A 21,248-nucleotide genomic window follows, 5' to 3' on the forward strand; every position below is an offset into this window, starting at 1 on the left:
GCCAAGTTTTCGCGGGAGGGGGAGATGTTGCTTTGTGTAGTCCCAATTGAGTAATTGGCAGGTAATTTTTGAGCATCGGGATGATTGGCCAACATCAGTTACGTTGTGTGCTTTAATGTAGCTATGGGAGAACCTGTAGGAAACCCGTGGGGAACAGGGGGATGACATACAAACTCCACACAGGTGCCCGATTCGGGAATTGAACCCAGGCCCTTCTTACTGTGAAGCACACCTATGACCACTGTGCCACCCTCTAATATTAATCATCTTTGCATCGCTGTGGCGCTTGCTTAAATGCGCCTTGCGTCGCATCTCATCGCAAACATCCGAAGGGCACCCCCCAGCGGCAGTTGCAGGGTTCTCGACGACAGTGAATGACCCCTTGACAGCGACGCCCGACCCCAGATACGGCTACCGCGGGCAGGACTGCCGCTGCAACATTCACCTGCTGCCCACGGGGGAGATGGTTTACTTCGTGGCGTCTGTCGTGGTGCTCTACAACGTGCAGGAGGGCACCCAGCGCCACTACCTCGGCCACAACACCGACGTCAAGTGGTGAGCACCGCCGCGGTGATGCTGGTGATGGTGGTGGTTGGCATAGTCGGGGACACAGCTGGTGCATCTGCCAGTCATCTCGGTCAACCCATGGCACCTGGGTCTGCCGCGTGACCTGTCAGCGAGCCTTCGACACTTCGCTTGGCCTCAAAGTGCACCTTACCTGGCACAGGTGCCATGGTGATGTCACCGCCACTTAGTAGAAAATGGTGTGTGCTGTTGATGAAGGTGGTGATAATGACGGTGTGATAAATGAAGGCTAGGATCAGGGTTTAATTTGAGCTGGAGCTGTGCCAGGTTGAGCTCCAGAAAATATATTTCCCCACGCTGGGTCCAAGAAGTTGCGGGTTTGGGGAGACCCCGTAAAATATTCCATGAGCAATGAAGCCCTGTTTATGATGGTGATGATAGTGATGATGGTGGTGCTGAGGATTGTGATGATAGTGTGGTAGTGGCAGTTGTCATAATGGTTAGGAAATTATGGTAATTGGTGGTGGGAGTGATGGGTTGGTGGTAGAAGTTATGATGGGGATTATAATGGTTATATTGTGGTGATGGTTGCACTGATGATGATGAGCATGTTTTAATATTGCTTGTGCCGCACCACTGCCAACGCAGCAGCATCGCTCATTAATTTGACGACAGCGACGGTGCTGGTGGTAATTGTGGGCGTGGTGAGATCGTGGTGTTGGCGGTGATATTGGTGGTGGTAGTCAGGACAGTGCTGATGATGTTCATGATGTTGCTGGTGATGAGAGATGCGGTGATAACAATGTTGAAGGTTACGTGAATAATGGTGTGTGGGGGGGGGGAGTGATTACCGTGGCGATAGTCATGCCGGTGTGTTTTTTCCCTGCAGTATCGCAATACACCCTGACAAGGTCACCGTGGCGACAGGCCAGATGGCTGGTGTTACCAAGGAGGGCAAGGTGAGGGTGTGTGTGTGTATATGGGTGAATGTAGATATATGTGCCATGTGTGGAATTGTGTATTAGTTGGCGCACTTCACTACGAACCCGGTAAGGTAAATTCCTGCTCGCGGCCAACAGAAGTGACCGACATCTAACCTGGTCCTCCCTACGGTCGACTCAGCCTTAAATGAGTACCGGGTGCGGTGTAAACATCAGCACGAGGAAGACAAAGGTGACTGTGGGTTGTGCTGACCACATCACCCTCTTCGTGTGCTGTGACGGTCTTTTATAGGTGCTTCCAAACGGCACTTGGCCCAGCAGTCTGTTAAGGCGTGTTTGTGCGCATTCCGAGTGTGCTCGTTCTGTGTGTGTGTGCGCCCCGCATAGCCGTTCGCGCCCAACGTGCGGATCTGGGACTCGGTGACGCTCAACTCGCTCCACGTCATCGGCACCGGCTCCTTTGTGCGCTCCGTCAACTGCCTCTCCTTCTCCAAGGCGGTGCGCGTACACGCATGTTGAAGCGAGCGAGCGAGTTTGTGTATACGTGCGCCCGGAGTAAGTGTGCGTACACGCGCGTCGGAGTGAGTGACTGCGTAGAAGCGCGTCGGAGCGAGTGTGCGTACACGCGCTTCAAAGTGAGCGAGCATGCGTATGTCGGAGTGAGCAATTGTGGATCTTACGCCATGCCTGTTATCCTCGGGTCTCAGCACTGATGCTGTCATTTGTCATCTCGGTGGATGTGTGCGGCCATGCGTGGAGACCGCGTGATGTAGGAATGAGCAATGTTGAGTAATGTTGATTAGTCAGGAGTCAAAAGTGATTTCGTGCTCAATTGAGCAGTGAGGTCAGTGCTCCTCTCCCGTTTACAGCCCTGAGACAGTGATGGGAATTCCGCAAGACTGTCCATAGGACAACCACTGTGGATGCCGTCTGCTCACTTGCATCCACGGCACCACCCCCCCCGCTCCCCTATATGACCTTAGACCCCTGCATTTAAGATTTTGTGGCGATAAAATTCCACATGATGACCATTTATTGAGCTATCACTTGTGGGCAGTTCGCTTATGAAAGTTAATACCTCCGTGGTCTTTACCTGGTAAAATATATTTTAGTTTTAGTTGCATATTTTTCAAAAGCGATTTGTTTACCTTTCCTATACTTTGCACTTCTATTGTTTTTGTATTTGTTGTTGTGACGTTCTGACTCTCCCCTACTGGATATCTGTGAAAAGGAGCTTTATAGCTCATCGGATTCATCCAGTGTAAATATTCTGATTCTTTGACCCCTGCATGCGTGCAGAACGGAGGCCTACACCTCATGGTGGTGGACGATGCGAACGAGCACGTGATGTCCATCTGGAACTGGCAGAAGGAGGACAAGTTCATGGAAATCAAGGTCCCTGTCACCTCCACATCATCACCATCACTCTCATCATCAGCCGACAATCATTCTGCGGCTTTCATCGTCATAAGCCCCCCCCCCACCAAGCCATCTTTATCTCGCACGATCATGTGATGCAACAACCCATATCGCTCCGTGCTTCTTCCTCTCGAGTCTCAACCGCTGGCCATTGTCCCTTCTAGTTGTGACGTGTCCTGCCCCAAGCCCTCTTACTTTTCTTAAGAGCTGGGACACTTTGTAACCTGCATTTGTTTTCTTATCCACGTGTTCCTCTCCTGTCTCAAAGTAATTCCAAGATTATTTATTTCAATGCCCGTGTTGTGCTGCTGCTTATGATGAGACAATTAGTGATGTGACGATGGCAATGTCGCGGTGATCGTGACGTTGCGGTGATGTGTTGGTGATGGCGCGTGGTGCTCTAGTGTGCCGGGGACCCCGTGTTTGCGGCCGAGTTCCACCCAACGGAGAGCAACTCGATCATCACGTGCGGCAAGGGGCACATGTACTTCTGGAGCATGGAGAGCGGCATGCTCACCAAGAAACTCGGCCTCTTCGAGGTGACGCCGCCACGCCTGCGTGCCCGAGTGTGTTTGCACGTACAATCAACATGCAAGTGTGCGAGAGTTTCTAAGTGTTCGTGAGGCTGCGTTTCTGTGCACGCGTGCGAGCGCGATGTTGTGCGACGTGTGACGTCGTGCGGTTGTGCCTGCCACTGCCCCGGCCCCGCAGAAACACGAGAAGCCCAAGGCGCTGCTGTGCCTAACGTTCAACGAGAGTGGCGACGCCGTCACCGGCGACTCCAGTGGAAACATTCTCGTGTGGGGCAAAGGTACGATGGCTTCGAGCGCGCTGGCGGCGGCGGCGCAACCGCGCACCTCGCGTGGCGTGCGGCGCATGTCACGTGTGTCATGTTGCCTGTGGGTCACGTGCGTCATGTTGCCTGTGGGTCACGTGCGTCATGTTGCCTGTGGGTCCCGTGCGTCTCAGGCACCAACAAGATCAGCCACGTGATCTCGGGCGCGCACGAGAGCGGGATCCTGTCCCTGTGCCTCCTGCGTGACGGGACGCTCGTGTCCGGCGGAGGGAAGGACCGGCGCATCGTCGCCTGGGACAGCGCCTACCGCAAGCGCCGCGAGATGGAGGTGTGGGGCGGGGGGGGGCATGGGTTGTATTCGAGTGTGTGATTTGACATGCGGGGAGCAGCGGCCCAGTGGTTAGTGCACTATGGTACTAACCCTAGCGACCCGAGATCGATTCCCACTCACGCCCAATACCGGTGATGAATATCTGAAACGGTCCTTGGCCTACCGTAGGTTGCCTCGGCCTTAAAACGGCATCGGCTGGGCGTGGTGCTGGCCACCCATCTTCTCATGTGCCGTGCCGGCTTTAATAAATGCTTTTAACAGCACTTGCCCCAACAGTCTGTGAAGCCTCCGAAAGGCATCATTGTCTTTGTACACGTGTTGTGTGTGTACACGTACAGGTCCCCGAGGCATATGGGCCGGTGCGCACGGTTGCTGAGGGGAAAGAGGAAGCCATCTTGGTGGGGACGACCAAGAACTTCATCCTGAGCTGCTCCCTCGACGGGGAGGTCAATCCCATCATACAGGTGCAGCCGCTCGCCCACCCATACCCGTTCACCCATCAGCTCGCCCACCCGCCTGCTCACCCCTGCTTGCTACACCTTCACCCCCCCCACCCCAAGGGCCACACCGATGAGCTGTGGGGGCTGGAGTGCCACCCGAGCCGCGACCGCTTCTTCACATGCTCCTACGACAAGCGCGTGTCCATGTGGGACGTGCACTCGCACCGCCTCATCTGGAGCAAGTCCGTCGAGGTGGGGGCCTGGCGGTTCACTTGAGTGCCCTCTCACCCACGTCGTTACACTCCAGCACGTGCTATAATGCTGCAGCGCACACGCTAACGTGCGACAAGAACATACAAACAACACACCAACGAGAACCCCCAGTAGTCGTGGTTGTGCGTGTTCATTCATGTGCTTTAATTAGAACTTGGCGAGAGCCCAAAGAGACAAAACATGTATTTCACTCTCCCCGTTCATTTCTGTGCTTTATGCATAACCAGGTGAGAGCCCATTGCTGAGGACTTTGTGTTTGTTTTGCTGCGTGTCTTTGCAGGAGGCGGCTCAGTCAGCTGACTTCCACCCGACGGGGACAGTGGTTGCGGTCGGGATGCAGAAGGGAAAGTGAGTAAAGAGTTGTCATGGAAGTGATGACACCCGATTTGCAAATGATAAGGCATGTCGTGCTTACAGCTAGCTCCCCATCATCATCCTTCTGCTAAAATATTATTATCAGTGCCATATTACTTTTGAAGACGAATGGACATAATCCACGTGTATACATGGTTTTTCCTTACTAATCTTTGTCCCAAAACTTCTGGAACTTGCTGCTGGTGGAGTCTTGCCACTGAGAAGTGAAGTCAAGTAAGTCGTCCGGCCACCTCAGGTTTCCAGACTGGTGTGTGGTTATGGTGCAGGTGGGCGGTGCTGGACGCCGAGACGAGTGACCTGGTGACCCTGCACACGGACGGAGCCGAGCTTCTCTCCGTCATGCGTTACTCCCCAGGTCCCTATTCGTTTCTCCCCTTATATCTTTGCGTTACTCTAAGGAAAGCGCTCCGTGTCTGTGTGTACACTTGGGCCTGGGCTGTGCCTGGGTTCATTTGGGGTAAAATTGAGCGAACATGGAAGGGTGTGGGATAGACCCAGACTTGGAGAGACACCGTTTTGGCACTCACTAAAAATGTGTGCGTGTCTGTGGCAAGTGGTGGCACAGTGGTTAGCATAATGTACTATGAAACCGGCAACCCAAGTTAGATTCCCGCTCATGGTAAAAAAATCCATGGTGAATATCTGAACTGGTTCTGGACCCTCCCCTAGGTCGACTCGGCCTTAAATGACTGCCTGTTGCAGTGTATATCTGCATTGGAAAAACAAATACGGCTGGGTGTGGGGTTGACCACATCACCTCCTCATGCACTGTGCCAGCCTTAATTGGGGCTCGCTAACGGCACTTGCCCCAACAGTTGATGAGCTACATGGGGGATCTTTGTGTGTGCGATTGCCATGCAGACGGCTCAATGCTCGCGATCGGCTCACACGAGAACTTCATCTTCCTGCATGCAGTGAGCGAGGATGGGCGGCGATACACGCGGCTCGGCAAGTGCACGGTACTGCCAACACCGCGTTCGCCGCACACGCAACAAACCCAACACCCCAAACTCACTATACACCCTGCACTCACCACATACTTAACCACACCCAGTGTTACCAATACCACAAACACGATATTAGCAATACCACACACAGTTGGTCATATCACTGCAAGCCTTGATAGGTGCTAACAAACAGCACTTGCCCCAACACTCAGATGGCTGCACGTGATGTTTTCCGTATGCACGTGTGCGCATGCAGGGTCATTCCAGCTTCATTACTCACCTGGACTGGTCAGTGGATGGAGAGTTCCTCGTCTCAAACTCCGGGGACTACGAGATCCTATACTGTGAGTGGCCATGTTGTGAATGCCTGGGAGTGTGGGTGGGTATCGCCGTGTGCCGATGTATTGTTTGCCACATTGCCCCCACGTGCGCCGTGCAGGCATGCATAGGTGCTCGGAATGGCCGCATTTGCCCCAACAGCCTGTGTAGGCTACATGGATGTGTCTTTGTGTGAATATATTGTTTGTAGATGCGTGCCTGCCTTTATAGGTGCCCCCTCACAGCCCTTGCCCCCTACAGTCTGTTACAGGCTATACGTGGGATCTTTGTCTTGTTTTTGATCATGTGTGGATGTGCTCGTCCAGGGAACCGTAACTGTAGGCAGCAGCTGATGGCGGATACCATCCGGGACATCGAATGGGCGACATACACCTGCGTTTTGGGCTTCCACATCTATGGTACGCACACACACACGATCTTGGATATTTTTGAGTAAATGTAACTTTCAGCAAGAAATTCCGTCGAGATGGAATACCTTGTTTGCAAGGGTGTCAATATAAGCATACAGCTAACACACATGGGTACATAGTCACATGCGTGTGTACATTTACTGGTGCACACAGACATTTGACTTCAAGGCTCCTCCCTCACTCAGTGGGACGAGGGTTAACTCCTGTCGAGGCAACCACCAATTGAATGTGTGTGTGCTCAACGGCCCATTGCGCCTTACAAATTAAAATTATTTGTGTCTGTGCACGCGCATCTATGCGTAGAACATTGTTATTGTGATTTGTGCACTATGCTATCATCCCGGTGACCCGAGTTAGATTAACACTCACGACTAACGTCAGTGTTAAATATCTGAACTGGTACTGGGCATCTTCTAGGTCGGCTCAACCTTAAATGAGTACATGGTGCAGTGTGTAAATATCAGCACTGCACAGTGCATGGCACACCCCACCCCATTGTGTGGCCATCATATGTTCTTACTAGCATTGCTTGCCCCAACGTTGTGTGTAGGCTACACGGGTGGGTCTTTGTCTTTGCGTGCATGTAGGAGTGTGGCCGGATGGCTCCGACGGCACGGACATCAACGCAGTGTGCCGAGCTCACAACCGCGCAGTCGTTGCTGTGGCCGACGACTTCGGGAAAGTTCACATCTTTGTGTACCCCTGCTCCCAGCCCAAGGTGTGCCATGGTCCCGTCCAAAATGCAGTGACCAGATTCTTGGCCCACACCTTTCAACGAGACTGTCACCCCCATACTCCGATTTCTTCATTGGCTCCCGATCTCACCCCGTTCGAAGAACCTCCACGGACTCATCCCTGCCTGCCTATCCTCCATGCACTCTCCTAACTCTGCCCTCATCTCGCTATACTCGTTTCCACACTCCTCTACCCGTCACTCTCATCCCACTCTATTCCCCTCCACCCACTTTTCTATTAAAGTCGCAAGTCAACCTTGGGCCAGGAAATAGTTCAGGCTCAAGTCCTTCCTCTGCTCCTATGACTATGCCCAGCATATGTACAGCATCTCGAGATGTGGTCAGATCCTGTATACTGTATATCCACAATGAATTGTGTTGCGCAGGTGCCGAGCCGAATCTACAGCGGGCACAGCAGTCACGTGACCAACGTGGCGTTCCTACACGATGACTCGTACCTGCTGAGCACGGGCGGCAGCGACACGTCCGTCATGCAGTGGAAGGTGTGCTGAGGCTGGCGTTGGGGCGCCCCCCCACCCTCCGCAAAGCCTGCGCCACTTGGTTGCCCCCGCTCTCCCATTGGTGGAGAAATTCCGAAAACCGACCGTTGCTACTGCGTTGAAGAGGTAAACGGTACCGTGGAGGCGACGGCGAGCCCTCATCCGTCTCGATGGTGGCGTCGGTGCTGGGGAGGCCACGGCTTTGTTGTGCACATGGGTGGGTGAGCAACCCCTCGCAGAGCCCCCCTTCCTGACCACCTTGACCCCCTGAACCTGCTTATAGAGCCTGCCCCACACCGCACGGAGTTGGTGAACAAGTCGATTATTGTTGTAAAAACTCAACGGTGACGTTTTCGTGCGCTGGTCTTAAGTGTCCTGCTCGTGTCGGATTCCTGTAAATGTGTAGCTTTGCCTTGTGCCGTTGCAAATGCGCCCCGGTTGTGCGCACACGTTGCTCGATGTCGTTTTTGTAAACAAGGAAATATTTTCAAGAAAATAATAGCGGCTTTGCAAAGAAAAAAATTAAAAACGAAAATACCAGTGGTGTTTAATTGTGGGGCGGAGGATGTACAGTATTTAGTATTAAGGCGCAACTTGGCGTTGTCGCGAGGAGCCGTTTTAGAACGTAGTGAGTTTTGTTGGTGGCGCCCTAGTCCTGGTAACGGTAGCGTTGTAGTACATTTCACTCCTCGGTTGTTCTGATACATTCCTGTGTCCGCCCCCCCACCCTGCCTCACCTGGCCCCCCACACCCAGGAGAGGTTGGGTTGAGAGTTTTGGGGCGAGAAGCTTAGGCATTTTTACCTGGAATGTGTTAATGGGTTTTTATTAATTTATGTTTATAGTTTTTATCGTGAATCGTAGGGGGAAGCTGGGATGATGTTGATGCACGATTCGAGAAGAGGTCGTGATGGCGCAAGGGCATGGAGCCTGGTGGCTACAGCTCATGTTTGCTTGACACTGATGGAATGCGAAGGAGGGGGGTGAGGCGGGGATGACCAACCCTTCCCCTGCTTCAGGGTGGGAACATCACCCCCCCCGTCCCCCCTCACGTCAAGTCACCCCTCACCCCCAATCATACCTTACATTGCTGCCCCTTAGTCACTCTTCACTCCCCTTTCTCTCCCAGTCGCCCTGCACTCCTCACACCATTGAATCCTCGCCCACTCTCGCCATAATCCCCAGTCACTGCTCACCTCTCAGTCGCTCCTTGTTATTCCCAGTCACCTGTTGTTGTGCACTTGGGTTGAGGGGAGGTGGAGCCACGTGAGATGAGGGTTTAAAGGCAAGCACGCGCCGGCCACGTGATGATGCTTGTAACTATGATGATGACCCCCCCTATTTTGATGGCGACTGTGACAATGTTTGGTGGTGATGTTGGTGATGATTGTTAGTGGTGGTTAAGACGATGGTGACTGTGGTTCATGTCGCACGCTCTCCCGAGTTCCACGTGAGAGGCTGAGCTGTTTTGCTCGTTATCTGAGAAATAAAGAAGACTTCACACGGTGAGGAGGGGCCATGTTGTGGATGATGAGTGACCCTCTCCCCTGCTCACACGCACTTCTTAATCGCTCTGCAGATAACTCCTCAATAGCCATGAGCGGAATAACTACGTTTGTCAAGTATTTAAAGAGTAAAATTGTGGACCAACTTTTGACGAAAAACGATACGGTAAAAGCAATTTTTCTCAGGATACATTTTTTTAACTTGAGTTCATATTTAAATATTTCACATTTTCTTATTAAATGCTTGCATAAAATCAGTTTACAACAACGAGCAGAAAAAGTTGACCGATTTTTCACAGACTAGTAAATTTAATTATCTAACCCTGTCATATTTGTTGTATTTTATAGCATATTTAGGATCAACACCCTCGTATAAATACTAACATAAGTTAGCATGTTGGGGTTTCCCCCAATTTTGGCAGGACATTTTATAAATGCATACTGCGTACAGTGTCTATACATATTTTGTTTCTTATTGAAAAACCAAGAATTCTTGTGCACGTTTTTCAAAACCATTCCTAGATTGGTCGTATTGAAACATTTTGGCCAGTTTTTTTTATAAATCCCTACTTGTCATTATTTAATACGTTAAAAACTTATCTATGTCTCTTGAAAAAGTAAAATCTCCTTTTAAATTCCAGTCAAATACAAATGTCACACAATGTTTTTACCAAGCTACAATACCTTGTTTTTTCGACTGCAGTGACAGCACTTTCAAATTAGAAACGCATTGCCCTTTAGTACCCAATTAGTACAGCACAATAACCAATTAGTCCTCAAACAGTCATAGCCTGTATCAAATTAAGTCGGGGCCAAATGTGTAGGTTCCTCACCCTAGCCGTAAACAAATGACAGCACCGCTGTGCGTTGGGCTTCATCCCAATGCCCAGGATTCACATGTAAAAATATATAAAACAAGCGAAATGCCACGTGAGCCGGACAGACCCAGAGTAGGCACAGCCACAACTTTAGGGGCGTGACCTTCACAAATGCAATCTCCCTGCACCCGGGCAAACAGTGCCTGGTCACGGTTAAACGACGGAGGCTGCGCATAAGTTGGCGTTGAGTGGACGGTCACCTGGTGCAGGCGAGCAGCGGGGGGCTAGTAGAGGCCTGGGAGCAGGCGGTATGGCACGCGGTGGCAGTACTCGGCCCACGCGGCGCCATAGCGCCGCACGCACGCCTGCTCGGTGTGCACGCCCCGCACGAGCAGTGCGCCGCACACGTACACGGCCTGCACCCACGGCAGGGCGGCCTGCACGCCTGCAGAGCGCAGCGCACACGGGGCCACACAGCGCATCCAGGATACATTACACATGGACTTGAAGAGCACACAAATTATATGATAAACATGACACAGATAGGACACGACTGCACACAGGACATGGTATACTTTAAACACAGATCACATACACGAACAGCACACACCGTATATGCAACACATGGGATATTACACAGGATATTACACAAGCTCTTAAACACCATATCCGATTGATTGAATAATTGAACCAACAATCAGAGTCAATTATTACATAAACAGGTCCCTGCAGGGTGGGCTGGTAGGAACATTGGAATTTTGCGCAATTTTATTTTTACACCCCAACAGCACGAGATTTCACTTCGTTAAAGTATTGAAAGGGGACGGACGGACGGACACATTAATCTATTGCAGGCTGGTACACTCAGTTTACAACTTCGTTCCTACCAATATCATCAGATAATCCAGATGTAGGGGTGCAGATGTTTACCACAGGGCAGGGTCCACGCCATCGTCATTAGCAGCTGTCCCAGTGTGTCAGGGTGGCGCAAGACGCCCCACCAGCCAGACACCAGCAGACGCTTGCCAGTCGCCGTGGGAATGCTCTCCTTGCCTACGCAGTGGAGAGTTTGGCGCCAATGGGTGGCTCAATAACACAATCCAGCCACAAAACTCGGGACTTTTCACTTGGGTTTTTCAGCATCGTCAATAATTCGCAGAAGTATTACATCCTCAAGTATTTAATTAACAATATGTTCCAAGCCACACAACAGGCTTGATGTCGCTAGATGAAGCCACACAAGATGATGTCATCACCTTGGCCAGCAAGGGGAATATACTTTAAGCACTGGCGTTTGTCTTCAGAAATTTTGGGCAATGCTTTTATTTTAAAATTACACTGCTCAAATGAGCGTTGAGGCGGTGCCCATCTCCTGTAAACAGTCATGAGCTAGTGATCGAAGTTCTGCATGGTGGAGGGGATATTTGGCCAGTTTTATAAAGAGTAGGTCCCTATTATTAACACAACTTTATACTAAAAACGAATGCATATTGGATCATCTTTTGTGAGAGCTATTGTGGGGCCCCCCGTGACAGACAGCTAACACATTAACGCTTTCAACCTTTGTTGGAAAGCGTAAAAAAAGGAAAACGGTAAGAGTGCACTGCGAGGCTTACGGGATGAGTGAGCCAAGCTGGGTTTGTGCTGGAAGGCGCGTCTCTCGGCGCTAGCTCTGCAGTAAATGTACAGACCCAGTCCTGCAAGAAACAGTATACATGGCACACTTAAAATGCCGGGTACTGACAGCCAGTGAAGTCAGTGTTCAGGGGCGGAGCCAGGATTTTTACTTTGGGGGGGGCTGACTTCAATATTCTGAGATATCCAGTGTGTTTTCCAATGGGCGCCACAAATGTATAAAACAAATTTTATTGGAGTTTATTAATAGGTCGAAGCCGCTGATGTGGCTAATAAGTTCGATAAGTTCGAAAGGCTGCCGCTCAAGCAGCCTGCAGGGCAGCACAAGGTGGCAGCCAGCATTTTGCAGCAGCTGGATATCCGGTTATCCCGATTACCGACTTTCCCAAGATTTCAGGTGGGCTAAGCCCCCCCAGCCCCCCCTGTGGCTCCTGTCGGTGTTCAACACTGCAGGAATAAAAGTGGGTAAGCGGTTAAGTATTAGTACCAAGCAGTCGGTGAGTGGGCATACCATATAGCTATGTGTGCGGGTGAGTATTATTTGTCAAAGATGAGGGCGAGTGCAGCACTGAGCAGGTACCATAGAGTAGCGCGAGTGAGGCAGAGTGGTATAGGGGCAGCTGAAGGGGCTGCTGGACCAGGTAGGCAGCCGGAAGGGAGCACACGAGGGGAGTCCAAGCCAGATCAATAAACAGCAGCAGGAACCCGGCCCCTAGAGGCGATGTATCCAATGCAGCCACCAGCTTCCCCTACAACAACAGCCACCATTCTTTACTAAGTGACGGTGATGTCACCGCAGCGGTTGTGCTAGGCTAGGTGCACTTGGAGGCCACAAAAAACATCCGACTTACCGGCAGGTCATGAAACATAGCCAGTTGTTAGGAATTGCATCACTTATCCTAAAACTACCCAACTAAACTTTTTTTATTTTACCAGGTAAGGCCCTACACATCCTGTAAGAGCAGTTGACTGTTGATTATAAACCAAAACAAATTGTCCTGCTTATTGATTTAAATCATAATTTTCACAAACCAAGGCCTAAGTAAAAACGGGATTTTAAAAAAAAAATCCACATTAAACGGGTAGTCAGACAAGGATATGCTTTTGGCAAAGTTACAGCAACAGAAGATTTCATTTGATGAGATAAATAAAGGCATAAATATAAATGCATAAAATATTAAGCATCCCAGACTTGCCGATTGCAGAGGCCAGTCATACTGCTAGTGTAGGAACTAAAATCGTCCATACTTCACCAGAAGGTCACGCGTTACCTCGTTCCACAGGGCAGCAGCGACGTACACGATCTGAAAGGTTGCGACGAGAGCGAGTGCAGAGCACGGGGTGCCAGCATCCCGCGTCTGCGCTGCCACCAAGCCCAGCACTAGCACCACCTAAACCAGCACCGAAACAGTCCAGCAGGGACAAGCGAGTGACTCATTCCAAGTTTTGTAATGATGCATCGATTAACATTGATTAAGGATCAAGATGTGTTCATCGAGTCATTGATACAAATTTATTTTTACTTACATGCCTAAAGACCATCACTCCACACTCACAACAGCTCCTCTCAACCACATGTGTTTTTGTTCGAGCACCATTTACGTAAAGGTTTCTCAAGAATGTTCTATACGCAATAACCAACATCTCATCTCAAACATTTGCAAGGGCACCCCGAGTGACAGTTGTCCGTGTGGCACAAGGTGACTCGACACCTGGCCCACAAGCAGGCAATAGTGTGCCAAGTAGGGGATGATTCTTGTGTGTATCCCAATGAAACAATTTGTGAGTCATTTTCGAATTTGGCAAATTTGGACTATGCATGAAGAGCAATGAACATGGTCATGGACATGAAGTTAGTAATTCTGTGGAGCAATAATCTGAGGTAGGGAAGAGCGTGGGACCTGTTCAAGGCGTGGCACGAATCCCCCATAAAGCGTCAGCTGTCACTTGCAGCAGACTAACATGCACCCCGGCACCACTCACCCAGCCCAGCAGGCCCAGACGCAGCTCACAGAAGTGCTTGACGTTTAGGGCGCCCATGCGTGGGTTCAGCTCCCGGCCGAGAACAAAGTCATATGCCATGTTTCCTGTCAACAGCATGAGGTCAAATAACGATTGGGGGAGAAACCTTAACAAAGACAAATATCCCGTTGAGGGAAGCGCTGTTGGCGAGAAACTCAGCAGCCTCTCTGAGGCACAGATGACTGCACCTAGCAGCAGCGCTTCTGCACCTCATTGAGCCACTTCAACAAAGTCTCAATTTAAGTCCTATAGCCCGTTTTGGGATCGTGCACATGCTCTCAAAGCACCTTCATTCAATGCTGAAGCAGTGGAGAGAAATCTGGGACAATACCAACGTCCTTAATTGCTGAATCCACAGAAGATCCACTCGTAATGGTGTGTACAGAATCACATCAGAAACTCACAGCAGATGTGGTTATTTCCTGCAATGTATAATAAACAATAGTCCACAGTGCAATTACATCGTAATGCCACTGCCCGCTTCGATCATTCACCAGCAGTGTTTTGATATTCACCAGGCTACCCCTCAAGCCGCCCACTGGCTGACTCACCAATCTCGATGTCCGCATATTCATATTGGAGATCAAATGTCTGCTATATGTTATGCAGCACACAACTTCAACCAATGGCTTATTTCGCACAGAAGCCATTCGCTCTTCAAGCCTCACCACTGACGCAGCTTCATCCAATGAGCGGAACCCAAGGTGCTAATGCTCACCTGTGTTCCCGAGCGGCGCCAGGTCCGCGGTGTCTTTGCCAAGCGAAGCCAGGTATAGCGCAACGCCCAACAGCAGTGCGGCGCCGGCAGCGGCGGTGGCCAAGGGAGTGAGGAGGGTGGGAGCCGAGGTGGGGTCCAGATCAAATGCCCACCAGCCCCCTCCCATAGCAGCCAGTGTCAGCAACAGCGCCAGCATCCCTGCCCACAGGGAGTGACCACGTGTCAATGAACTGTCACTGTTGTGTTCTAAAACAGGGTTTCCACACTTCATTCCCGTGACTCGCATCTGCAAGTTTTTTTTTTACATTTGCTAATCTATTTAAATAATGCTTCAGTCGTTTCAAGTTTTATGCACCTGATGGTGAAAATGTAAGGTAACAATCACTTTGCAAATGTTTGTAAAACTATAAGACAATTTATAAAATCGAGATTTCTTGTTTAAGGTTGTGAGTGAGATTTGCAGGTCCAATGAAAGACAGTGAGTAAATGGGGGAATGTATACCAATCATTAGGAATGTGCAGCATGTAATAACCTAATTTGTATGACACAATTGGTAAATGTGAAAAGACGTATCATGGCAGGCCACGAGGAATGCTGTTTGGGAAAACTCTTTTCTAAATAAGTACCTGCGATGGCTGCTCTGGACCCAACTGTACCCCACCCTGCCTCAAGTTTCTCACCGTTGGTTCTGTAGGCAAGCACCTCCCCGCTGTTCTGCAGCGCTCCCTTCACCACCTGCACACGACATGGTGCCCAGGTGACATCGCGGCCCCGCATTTACAGAACCGCCCGCAAAATTTATATGATAATAATTACATTCGTGAATGCTAAATATTGCATCAGGGTCAGGGAAGCAAATGCATTGCCAAAGTATCAAATAAAGTCAATATTACAAATTATACAAAACACCTACGTGTTAAAGCAATAGTTAAAGTTGTAAATAAATATATTATTAAAATCAATGCTGTTGGTCTTTGCGCCCCTGCCCGAGACCCCAAAACAACTAAGGTTGCTAAAGACCTCAGAGGTCACAGGTCTACGCCTTGAGTAATTGTGGTGCTCATAAGGAATTTGTAATGTTTTATCACCGCAATGTGGCACTGACGTTCATTACGCATGTATGTTATGCACAATACAAAATTGTCAGCCTATGCCCTCCCACCTGACTCCCTTTGGAGTGGGTGTGACCCACGGGTAAAAGTCCTGTTGTATTGTGAAAAATTATATCGCAATAAAACCTCACTACAAGCAGCTGTGACAACGAGCAGGCATCTCTCACCTCACCGCCAATGGGCAGCACAAACAGCAGCACCTGCAAAGCCATCCACGCCAGCAATGCCACAAGGCAACGCGGGTCCCACAGCCGCGCTGGGGTCCAGGCAGGAGCACCGGGTGACCGGGACAGGGGCCCCAGCAGGCTGCAGCTGGGGGAGCCGGCAACCTGGGCCAGGCACAGCAGACCGGCTGGCCACACCAGCAGCAGCATCACCGCACCTGTAACCCCAGAATTGGAAATTGCCTGATGATGCTGGTTGTAACCGCAAGCAAAACGTCGTATCCAATTGTTAAATGTTGTGGATTGCTCTCCAACATACTGGTGTGCTGAAGCAGTAATACATTGGTACGTTCACGTAACAAATTTATTAATTGGCTGTTTCGGATGGAGGGCATGCGACACATTTGATGTAACCCAAAATATGAATTAGGAATCAGTAAACATGTGACCTTACAAATTATACAAAAATATGTTTTATATATGTATTGATTATGTAATAGTTTTCAGGAAGTATTGATATAGCATTATGGAAGCTGAGTGGTAGCCATCAGGGTGAAATGTATTTACATATTAGTTCCTTAATTGCAACAACTTTATACTGTAGGTTTAAACTGATCTCCATGTCGCCCTCCATTACAGGTCAATGGAGAGAGTTTATGGATTAACGTCCTCAACCTTGGTTGGAAAGCATAAAAAATAAACAATTCTTGGATCAAATCATGACAACTCATCACATTGCAGGGATTGGCGAGCAGGTGGGTGAGGCAAGTGAATCGTTACTCAACTACCGCGCACTCACCTGCCAGGCCACGGGAGGTGAGCGGCGTTCTCTTGGGGTGACATGGGACGGCACGCTTGTGTGGGGAGAGGAGTGGGAGACACAGGGAGTCCCAGCGTGCGCATCTGGGTCCCCTCTGAGCACCAGCCGCCCAGCGTCGTTGGAAGCTGTAGTTCTTCACAATGTCAGGGGTTTGCATCTGCTCATGACCCTCCGCCTGCGTGGCATGTCGCACAGCCATGACACGCTGCAACACATAACATGGGAGTGCACAGCAGACACATGAGCACGTCTGATTAGGATGGGTAGCTATGTACAGTGCGAAATAAGTTCAACAAACCATTTGGATCGCTCACACGGCAGCGTAAGCATTCGTGTTAGAGAACAGCACACGGTCAGAGGCAGCACTTTTCCATCCACCCTGCTACAGAAACAAGTTTGCCAGATAACTGTCAAACAGCAGTGGAATTTAGCCTAACCTGGAGTTTATTTTTTGCAGTTATTGGTAGCCGGTTTAATCACGGGCGGCTGCCTGGATTCAAACCCAGACTCTCATAGATGCCAACTAAGCACTCTGACCCGAGCCATGTAATCGATTCACATAACCTACTCGATATCTGTGAAAAAAGAGCTTCATAGCTCATCAGATTTCTCCAGGATAAATATTCGAACCTTTCTTTAGAAAGATATACATTTTGAGACGTTAAATATTTCCTCCTCGGCCACGAGTGGCGCAACTGTTTACCACAAATGGAATCGCAATCCAAATTGTGAAAATTCTTCAAACCGCCAGGATATTGTGAATATTTTAAACCACAGTACACAGCAAAACAGGCTTACAGCACTCATCCAGACCAAGGTACAACCATTACTACACACACCTGTGGTGCAGGTGCATCTCCCGAACTGGGCTGGGGCTCAGTGCGGTCAGGGCTGCTCTCCAGGTTGACGTTGCTTGGGGGCCCAGGGGGCTCCGGAGGGCTGGCGGCTGGCTTTGTGGGAGAGCGCGAGGACCTGGGCCGTCCACGAGGGCGCGCTGAGCGACCAGGGGAACCAGGAGCGAGCGAGGACTTGGGGCTTCCAGAAGAGCGAGCAGGAGAGCCAGGAGAGACGGCAGACTTTAAAGCCTTGGAGCGGCCCGGAGGGAGGGCATGAGAGGAGGCAGGAGAACCAGACGAGCGTAAAGACTTGTGGCGGCTGGAAGAGCGGGTAGGAGAGCCAGGAGAGACAGCTGAGCGGGAAGCCTTGGAGCGGCCGGGAGAGCGGGCAGTGGTGACCCGGCGCTGCCTCCCTGGCTGCAGACACGCAACAAAGACAATACAGATGACACAACATTGCACACGCATTGGGGAGGATTAAAAAGATGCACGCAATTAAAATAAGCAACTATTTACGGGTTTTCCCACGTGATATAAAGCTTTGCTAATGAGAAAGAACATGTGAATATCATTCGGGCGCGCTCTGACTAAGGCACGGAAGTGATGCTATGCCAAGAACAATTGTGAAGTGTTACTGGTGTGAGTATACCAGATTTAAACCCCTGCAAGCTAATATGAACCATACAATCCTTTTGCGGTGCCCAGAGTTAATAACAGTGTAGGGCATGTGCATTAATCCGTGATGCTGCAAAATAAGTTGAACCTCGTTTCCCTCTTGCAATTCACAAGTCCCCTTTAACATTGGTATCATGCGATAACCTGGATGGCTTTTAAAAGTTTATGTGGAATTATTTCTCATCGTATTTTCTACCCCACTTCATTTACTATCCAGTGTTATTTTATCACCAAAATAGAACATTTTCAAGGTCACTCGTAAGACTTAGGAACAAGAGGTGCCAGTGACCCGCGAGCACAGACAGCCGTGTCGGGTAGGTATACTGGATGTGGTGTGCAGGGTTCGTACAATGTTTTCCTTGGTCAACAAACACGGACAAAATCCGGCTGTAATTAATCCCTGGGTTCAATTCGGGGCTGTGCCAACGTCAACTGCTCCCAACAGCTGCCACCAACGGAACAAAAATGGTGTCGCGTGTGAAAGGCAATACTCGTGGTCACCCCCCCCCCCGTCACTCCTCATCCTCAGTCACTCATCTTCATAAATCACTCCCCCAGTCACTCCTCAGTCACTCATCTTCATAAATCACTCCCCCAGTCACTCATCATCCTCAGTCACTCATCTTCATAAATCACTCCCCCAGTCACTCCTCATCCTCAGTCACTCATCTTCATAAATCACTCCCCCAGTCACTCCTCATCCTCACTCATCTTCATAAATCACTCCCCCAGTCACTCCTCATCCTCACTCATCTTCATAAATCACTCCCCCAGTCACTCCTCATCCTCAGTCACTTATCTTCATAAATCACTCCCCCAGTCACTCATCATCCTCAGTCACTCATCTTCATAAATCACTCCCCCAGTCACTCCTCATCCTCAGTCACTCATATTCATAAATCACTCCCCCAGTCACTCCTCATCCCCAGTCACTCATCTTCATAAATCACTCCCCCAGTCACTCCTCATCCTCAGTCACTCATCTTCATAAATCACTCCCCCAGTCACTCCTCATCTTCAGTCACTCATCTTCATAAATCACTCCCCCAGTCACTCATCATCCTCAGTCACTCATCTTCATAAATCACTCCCCCAGTCACTCCTCATCCTCAATCACTCATCTTCATAAATCACTCCCCCAGTCACTCCTCATCCTCAATCACTCATCTTCATAAATCACTCCCCCAGTCACTCCTCATGCTCAGTCACTCATCTTCATAAATCACTCCCCCAGTCACTCCTCATGCTCAGTCACTCATCTTCATAAATCACTCTCCTCAGCTTACTCAGCCGCTATACCCGCCTCGCTCCCAGACCCAGCCACACGCCTCAGTCACCACCCTTTATCACTCTCCTCAGTCCTGCCACTGTCACTCCCCCACCCCCAACCCCCCCAGTCACGCTCGTCGCTCCAGCGAGTCACTCCTCAGTCACTCCTCACAGTCACTCATCAGAGTCGCTCCCCTCGGTCACTCCTCACACTCCGTTACACCCCCCCCACCGCGGAGCCGATTCTCGGCAGGGTTGAGGCGACGGGGGGGGGGGGGAATCTTGGATTCACTCACCGAGCGGGCGACGGCGCCGACTTGCATGCTGTTGGAGCCCCGAGCCTCCGCGTGTGTCCCTCTTCTCTCCTCGTCTTCCCCTCGTCTCGCCTCCGCTCTCCCTTCTCTTCTCTTCGCCTCCCCCCTCATCGTCGCGTGCCCTCCTCCACCCCTCGTCTCGGTTCCGTATTTTGGGCGGGAAAGGCGAAGCAGCCTCGCGACGCCCTCAATGCGCATGCGCGAGCGCGCGGATCCAATCGGAATGCCGAACTCTGGGTCCCGCCCAAATTATTTGTGCACGCCCACTAATTTGCATGCGGCGTCATCGACCATGGTCACTGCACTGCTGGGCGAAGACACCAGTCAAGGCGTACTACGGTGTAGACCCCGTGTACTCTTGTCCAGGGAAATTGAGTTGTCAGGTCAATAGCGCGTACAGCCGGTTCAATACGGGCAAACACAATGTGTCTATTTGTTTGTGTTTCTCTCCCCTTGTGATGGGACTTTGTAGGATGAACGTTGAGCTTTATAAGGGGCACGGGGTGAGCAATACGGTCTGAATTGGTCTGTAATAAGGTAGGGCACTGATAAATAATGGTTTGACATTATTTATCAGCGGCTCCATCCTTCAAGGCGATTTGTTTAACCAGGCAAACACTCAAGGTGGGCAGGATGGGTCTCAATTGCAAAGGGGGATGGGATCTTGGTCACCAAAATGACGCGCAAGTGAAAAAAAAAACCCAAATGACATGGATGACGCGAATTGAAATCGGCACGAAAATAACAGTCTCACGTGGGTGAGCAATCGAAAATATTTCACAAACATAAATCAACGTCAATTAATAAATTCCTCCCCTTCCAGGGAGTCGGATCGGACAGATTATGCATAGAATACACGAAAAGGGCAGAGATAGGAATATGGGGGGAGATAAGTTTGGTATTGGAGGTGGTATCTAGAGGTGGACATCTAATAAGAGTTCACATCTTAAGTTGTAGATGTTAAACACTTGTTGGCCCAGCAAAGCGTCTTTTAGGTGAAATTGGAAACGAGATCGATTCGATTGCAATGGACAAAGATCAGTGTCAGAGGCGTCTCTTAGTCCTCACAATTCAAACGCAGGAAGTGCCCAGAGTGGCTGTGATGCAGGGTTCACTTCAGCGACGAGGAGGAGGAGGGGGGGGCGAAACGAATTAGATACAAAATATGAATAACATCGAAAAAAGAGATCAGGCGGGTAAGTCGATTGTGACCTCGAATTCGGAGGCTTCGCTGAACAGCACACGATGCGGTGGTTGTTGCCATTGCATAGCGACTTCGCTGCGGTGACCGAATGAAATGACACCTGACCGGCGAAACGTAAAATGAAAC

The 21,248-nt window shown here is 50.2% G+C and overlaps 2 protein-coding genes across 6 annotated transcripts in view; one reads left to right on the forward strand and one right to left on the reverse strand.

Moving 5' to 3' along the window:
* LOC116943267 (echinoderm microtubule-associated protein-like 2) overlaps positions 1–9,538 on the forward strand; it is a 32,416-nt gene extending 22,878 nt beyond the window's left edge. For all 4 annotated transcript variants that reach the window (XM_032955982.2, XM_032955981.2, XM_032955979.2 and 1 more), the window contains 16 exons: positions 406–555; positions 1,415–1,484; positions 1,854–1,964; positions 2,766–2,861; positions 3,290–3,424; positions 3,597–3,696; positions 3,855–4,009; positions 4,351–4,476; positions 4,573–4,704; positions 5,006–5,073; positions 5,367–5,455; positions 5,962–6,059; positions 6,304–6,391; positions 6,692–6,784; positions 7,384–7,514; positions 7,917–9,538. In XM_032955982.2, the coding sequence (XP_032811873.2) occupies positions 406–555; positions 1,415–1,484; positions 1,854–1,964; positions 2,766–2,861; positions 3,290–3,424; positions 3,597–3,696; positions 3,855–4,009; positions 4,351–4,476; positions 4,573–4,704; positions 5,006–5,073; positions 5,367–5,455; positions 5,962–6,059; positions 6,304–6,391; positions 6,692–6,784; positions 7,384–7,514; positions 7,917–8,042 (1,768 nt within the window). In that variant the 3' untranslated portion in view covers positions 8,043–9,538. The remainder of the gene's footprint in view (positions 1–405; positions 556–1,414; positions 1,485–1,853; positions 1,965–2,765; positions 2,862–3,289; positions 3,425–3,596; positions 3,697–3,854; positions 4,010–4,350; positions 4,477–4,572; positions 4,705–5,005; positions 5,074–5,366; positions 5,456–5,961; positions 6,060–6,303; positions 6,392–6,691; positions 6,785–7,383; positions 7,515–7,916) is intronic.
* LOC116943268 (delta(14)-sterol reductase TM7SF2-like) lies at positions 4,846–21,125 on the reverse strand. Of its 2 annotated transcripts, XM_032955983.2 has the most exons (12): positions 19,901–21,125; positions 17,664–18,077; positions 16,804–17,029; positions 16,008–16,222; positions 15,409–15,463; positions 14,728–14,925; positions 13,971–14,074; positions 13,259–13,378; positions 12,568–12,736; positions 11,969–12,049; positions 11,283–11,405; positions 4,846–10,797 (listed from the first exon to the last, which is right to left on the reverse strand). In XM_032955983.2, the coding sequence occupies exons 1-12, from the start codon at positions 20,114–20,116 to the stop codon at positions 10,637–10,639; spliced, it is 2,082 nt and encodes a 693-aa protein (XP_032811874.1). In that variant the 5' UTR covers positions 20,117–21,125; the 3' UTR covers positions 4,846–10,636. The 2 variants fall into 2 exon arrangements, with proteins under 2 accessions (XP_032811874.1, XP_032811875.1); XM_032955984.2 differs by lacking the exon at positions 12,568–12,736 and having other exon boundaries at positions 10,676–10,797.
* Positions 21,126–21,248: the final 123 nt, after the last annotated feature.

Source organism: Petromyzon marinus, chromosome 17 (assembly GCF_048934315.1).
Source record: "Petromyzon marinus isolate PM22_M1 ecotype Great Lakes invasive population chromosome 17, UKy_Petmar_22M1.pri1.0, whole genome shotgun sequence".
NCBI classification, from domain to species: domain Eukaryota; kingdom Metazoa; phylum Chordata; class Hyperoartia; order Petromyzontiformes; family Petromyzontidae; genus Petromyzon; species Petromyzon marinus.

Coding starts and splice junctions, on each gene's coding strand:
- LOC116943268 (XM_032955983.2), bottom strand. CDS start 20,116: ATGCGCATTGAGGGCGTCGCGAGGCTGCTTCGCCTTTCCCGCCCAAAA. Junction 18,078..19,900: donor TCGGCGCCGTCGCCCGCTCG/GTGAGTGAATCC, acceptor GCGTGTCTGCAG/CCAGGGAGGCAGCGCCGGGT. Junction 11,406..11,968: donor CAGCTTGGCTCACTCATCCC/GTAAGCCTCGCA, acceptor TCCACTGCGTAG/GCAAGGAGAGCATTCCCACG.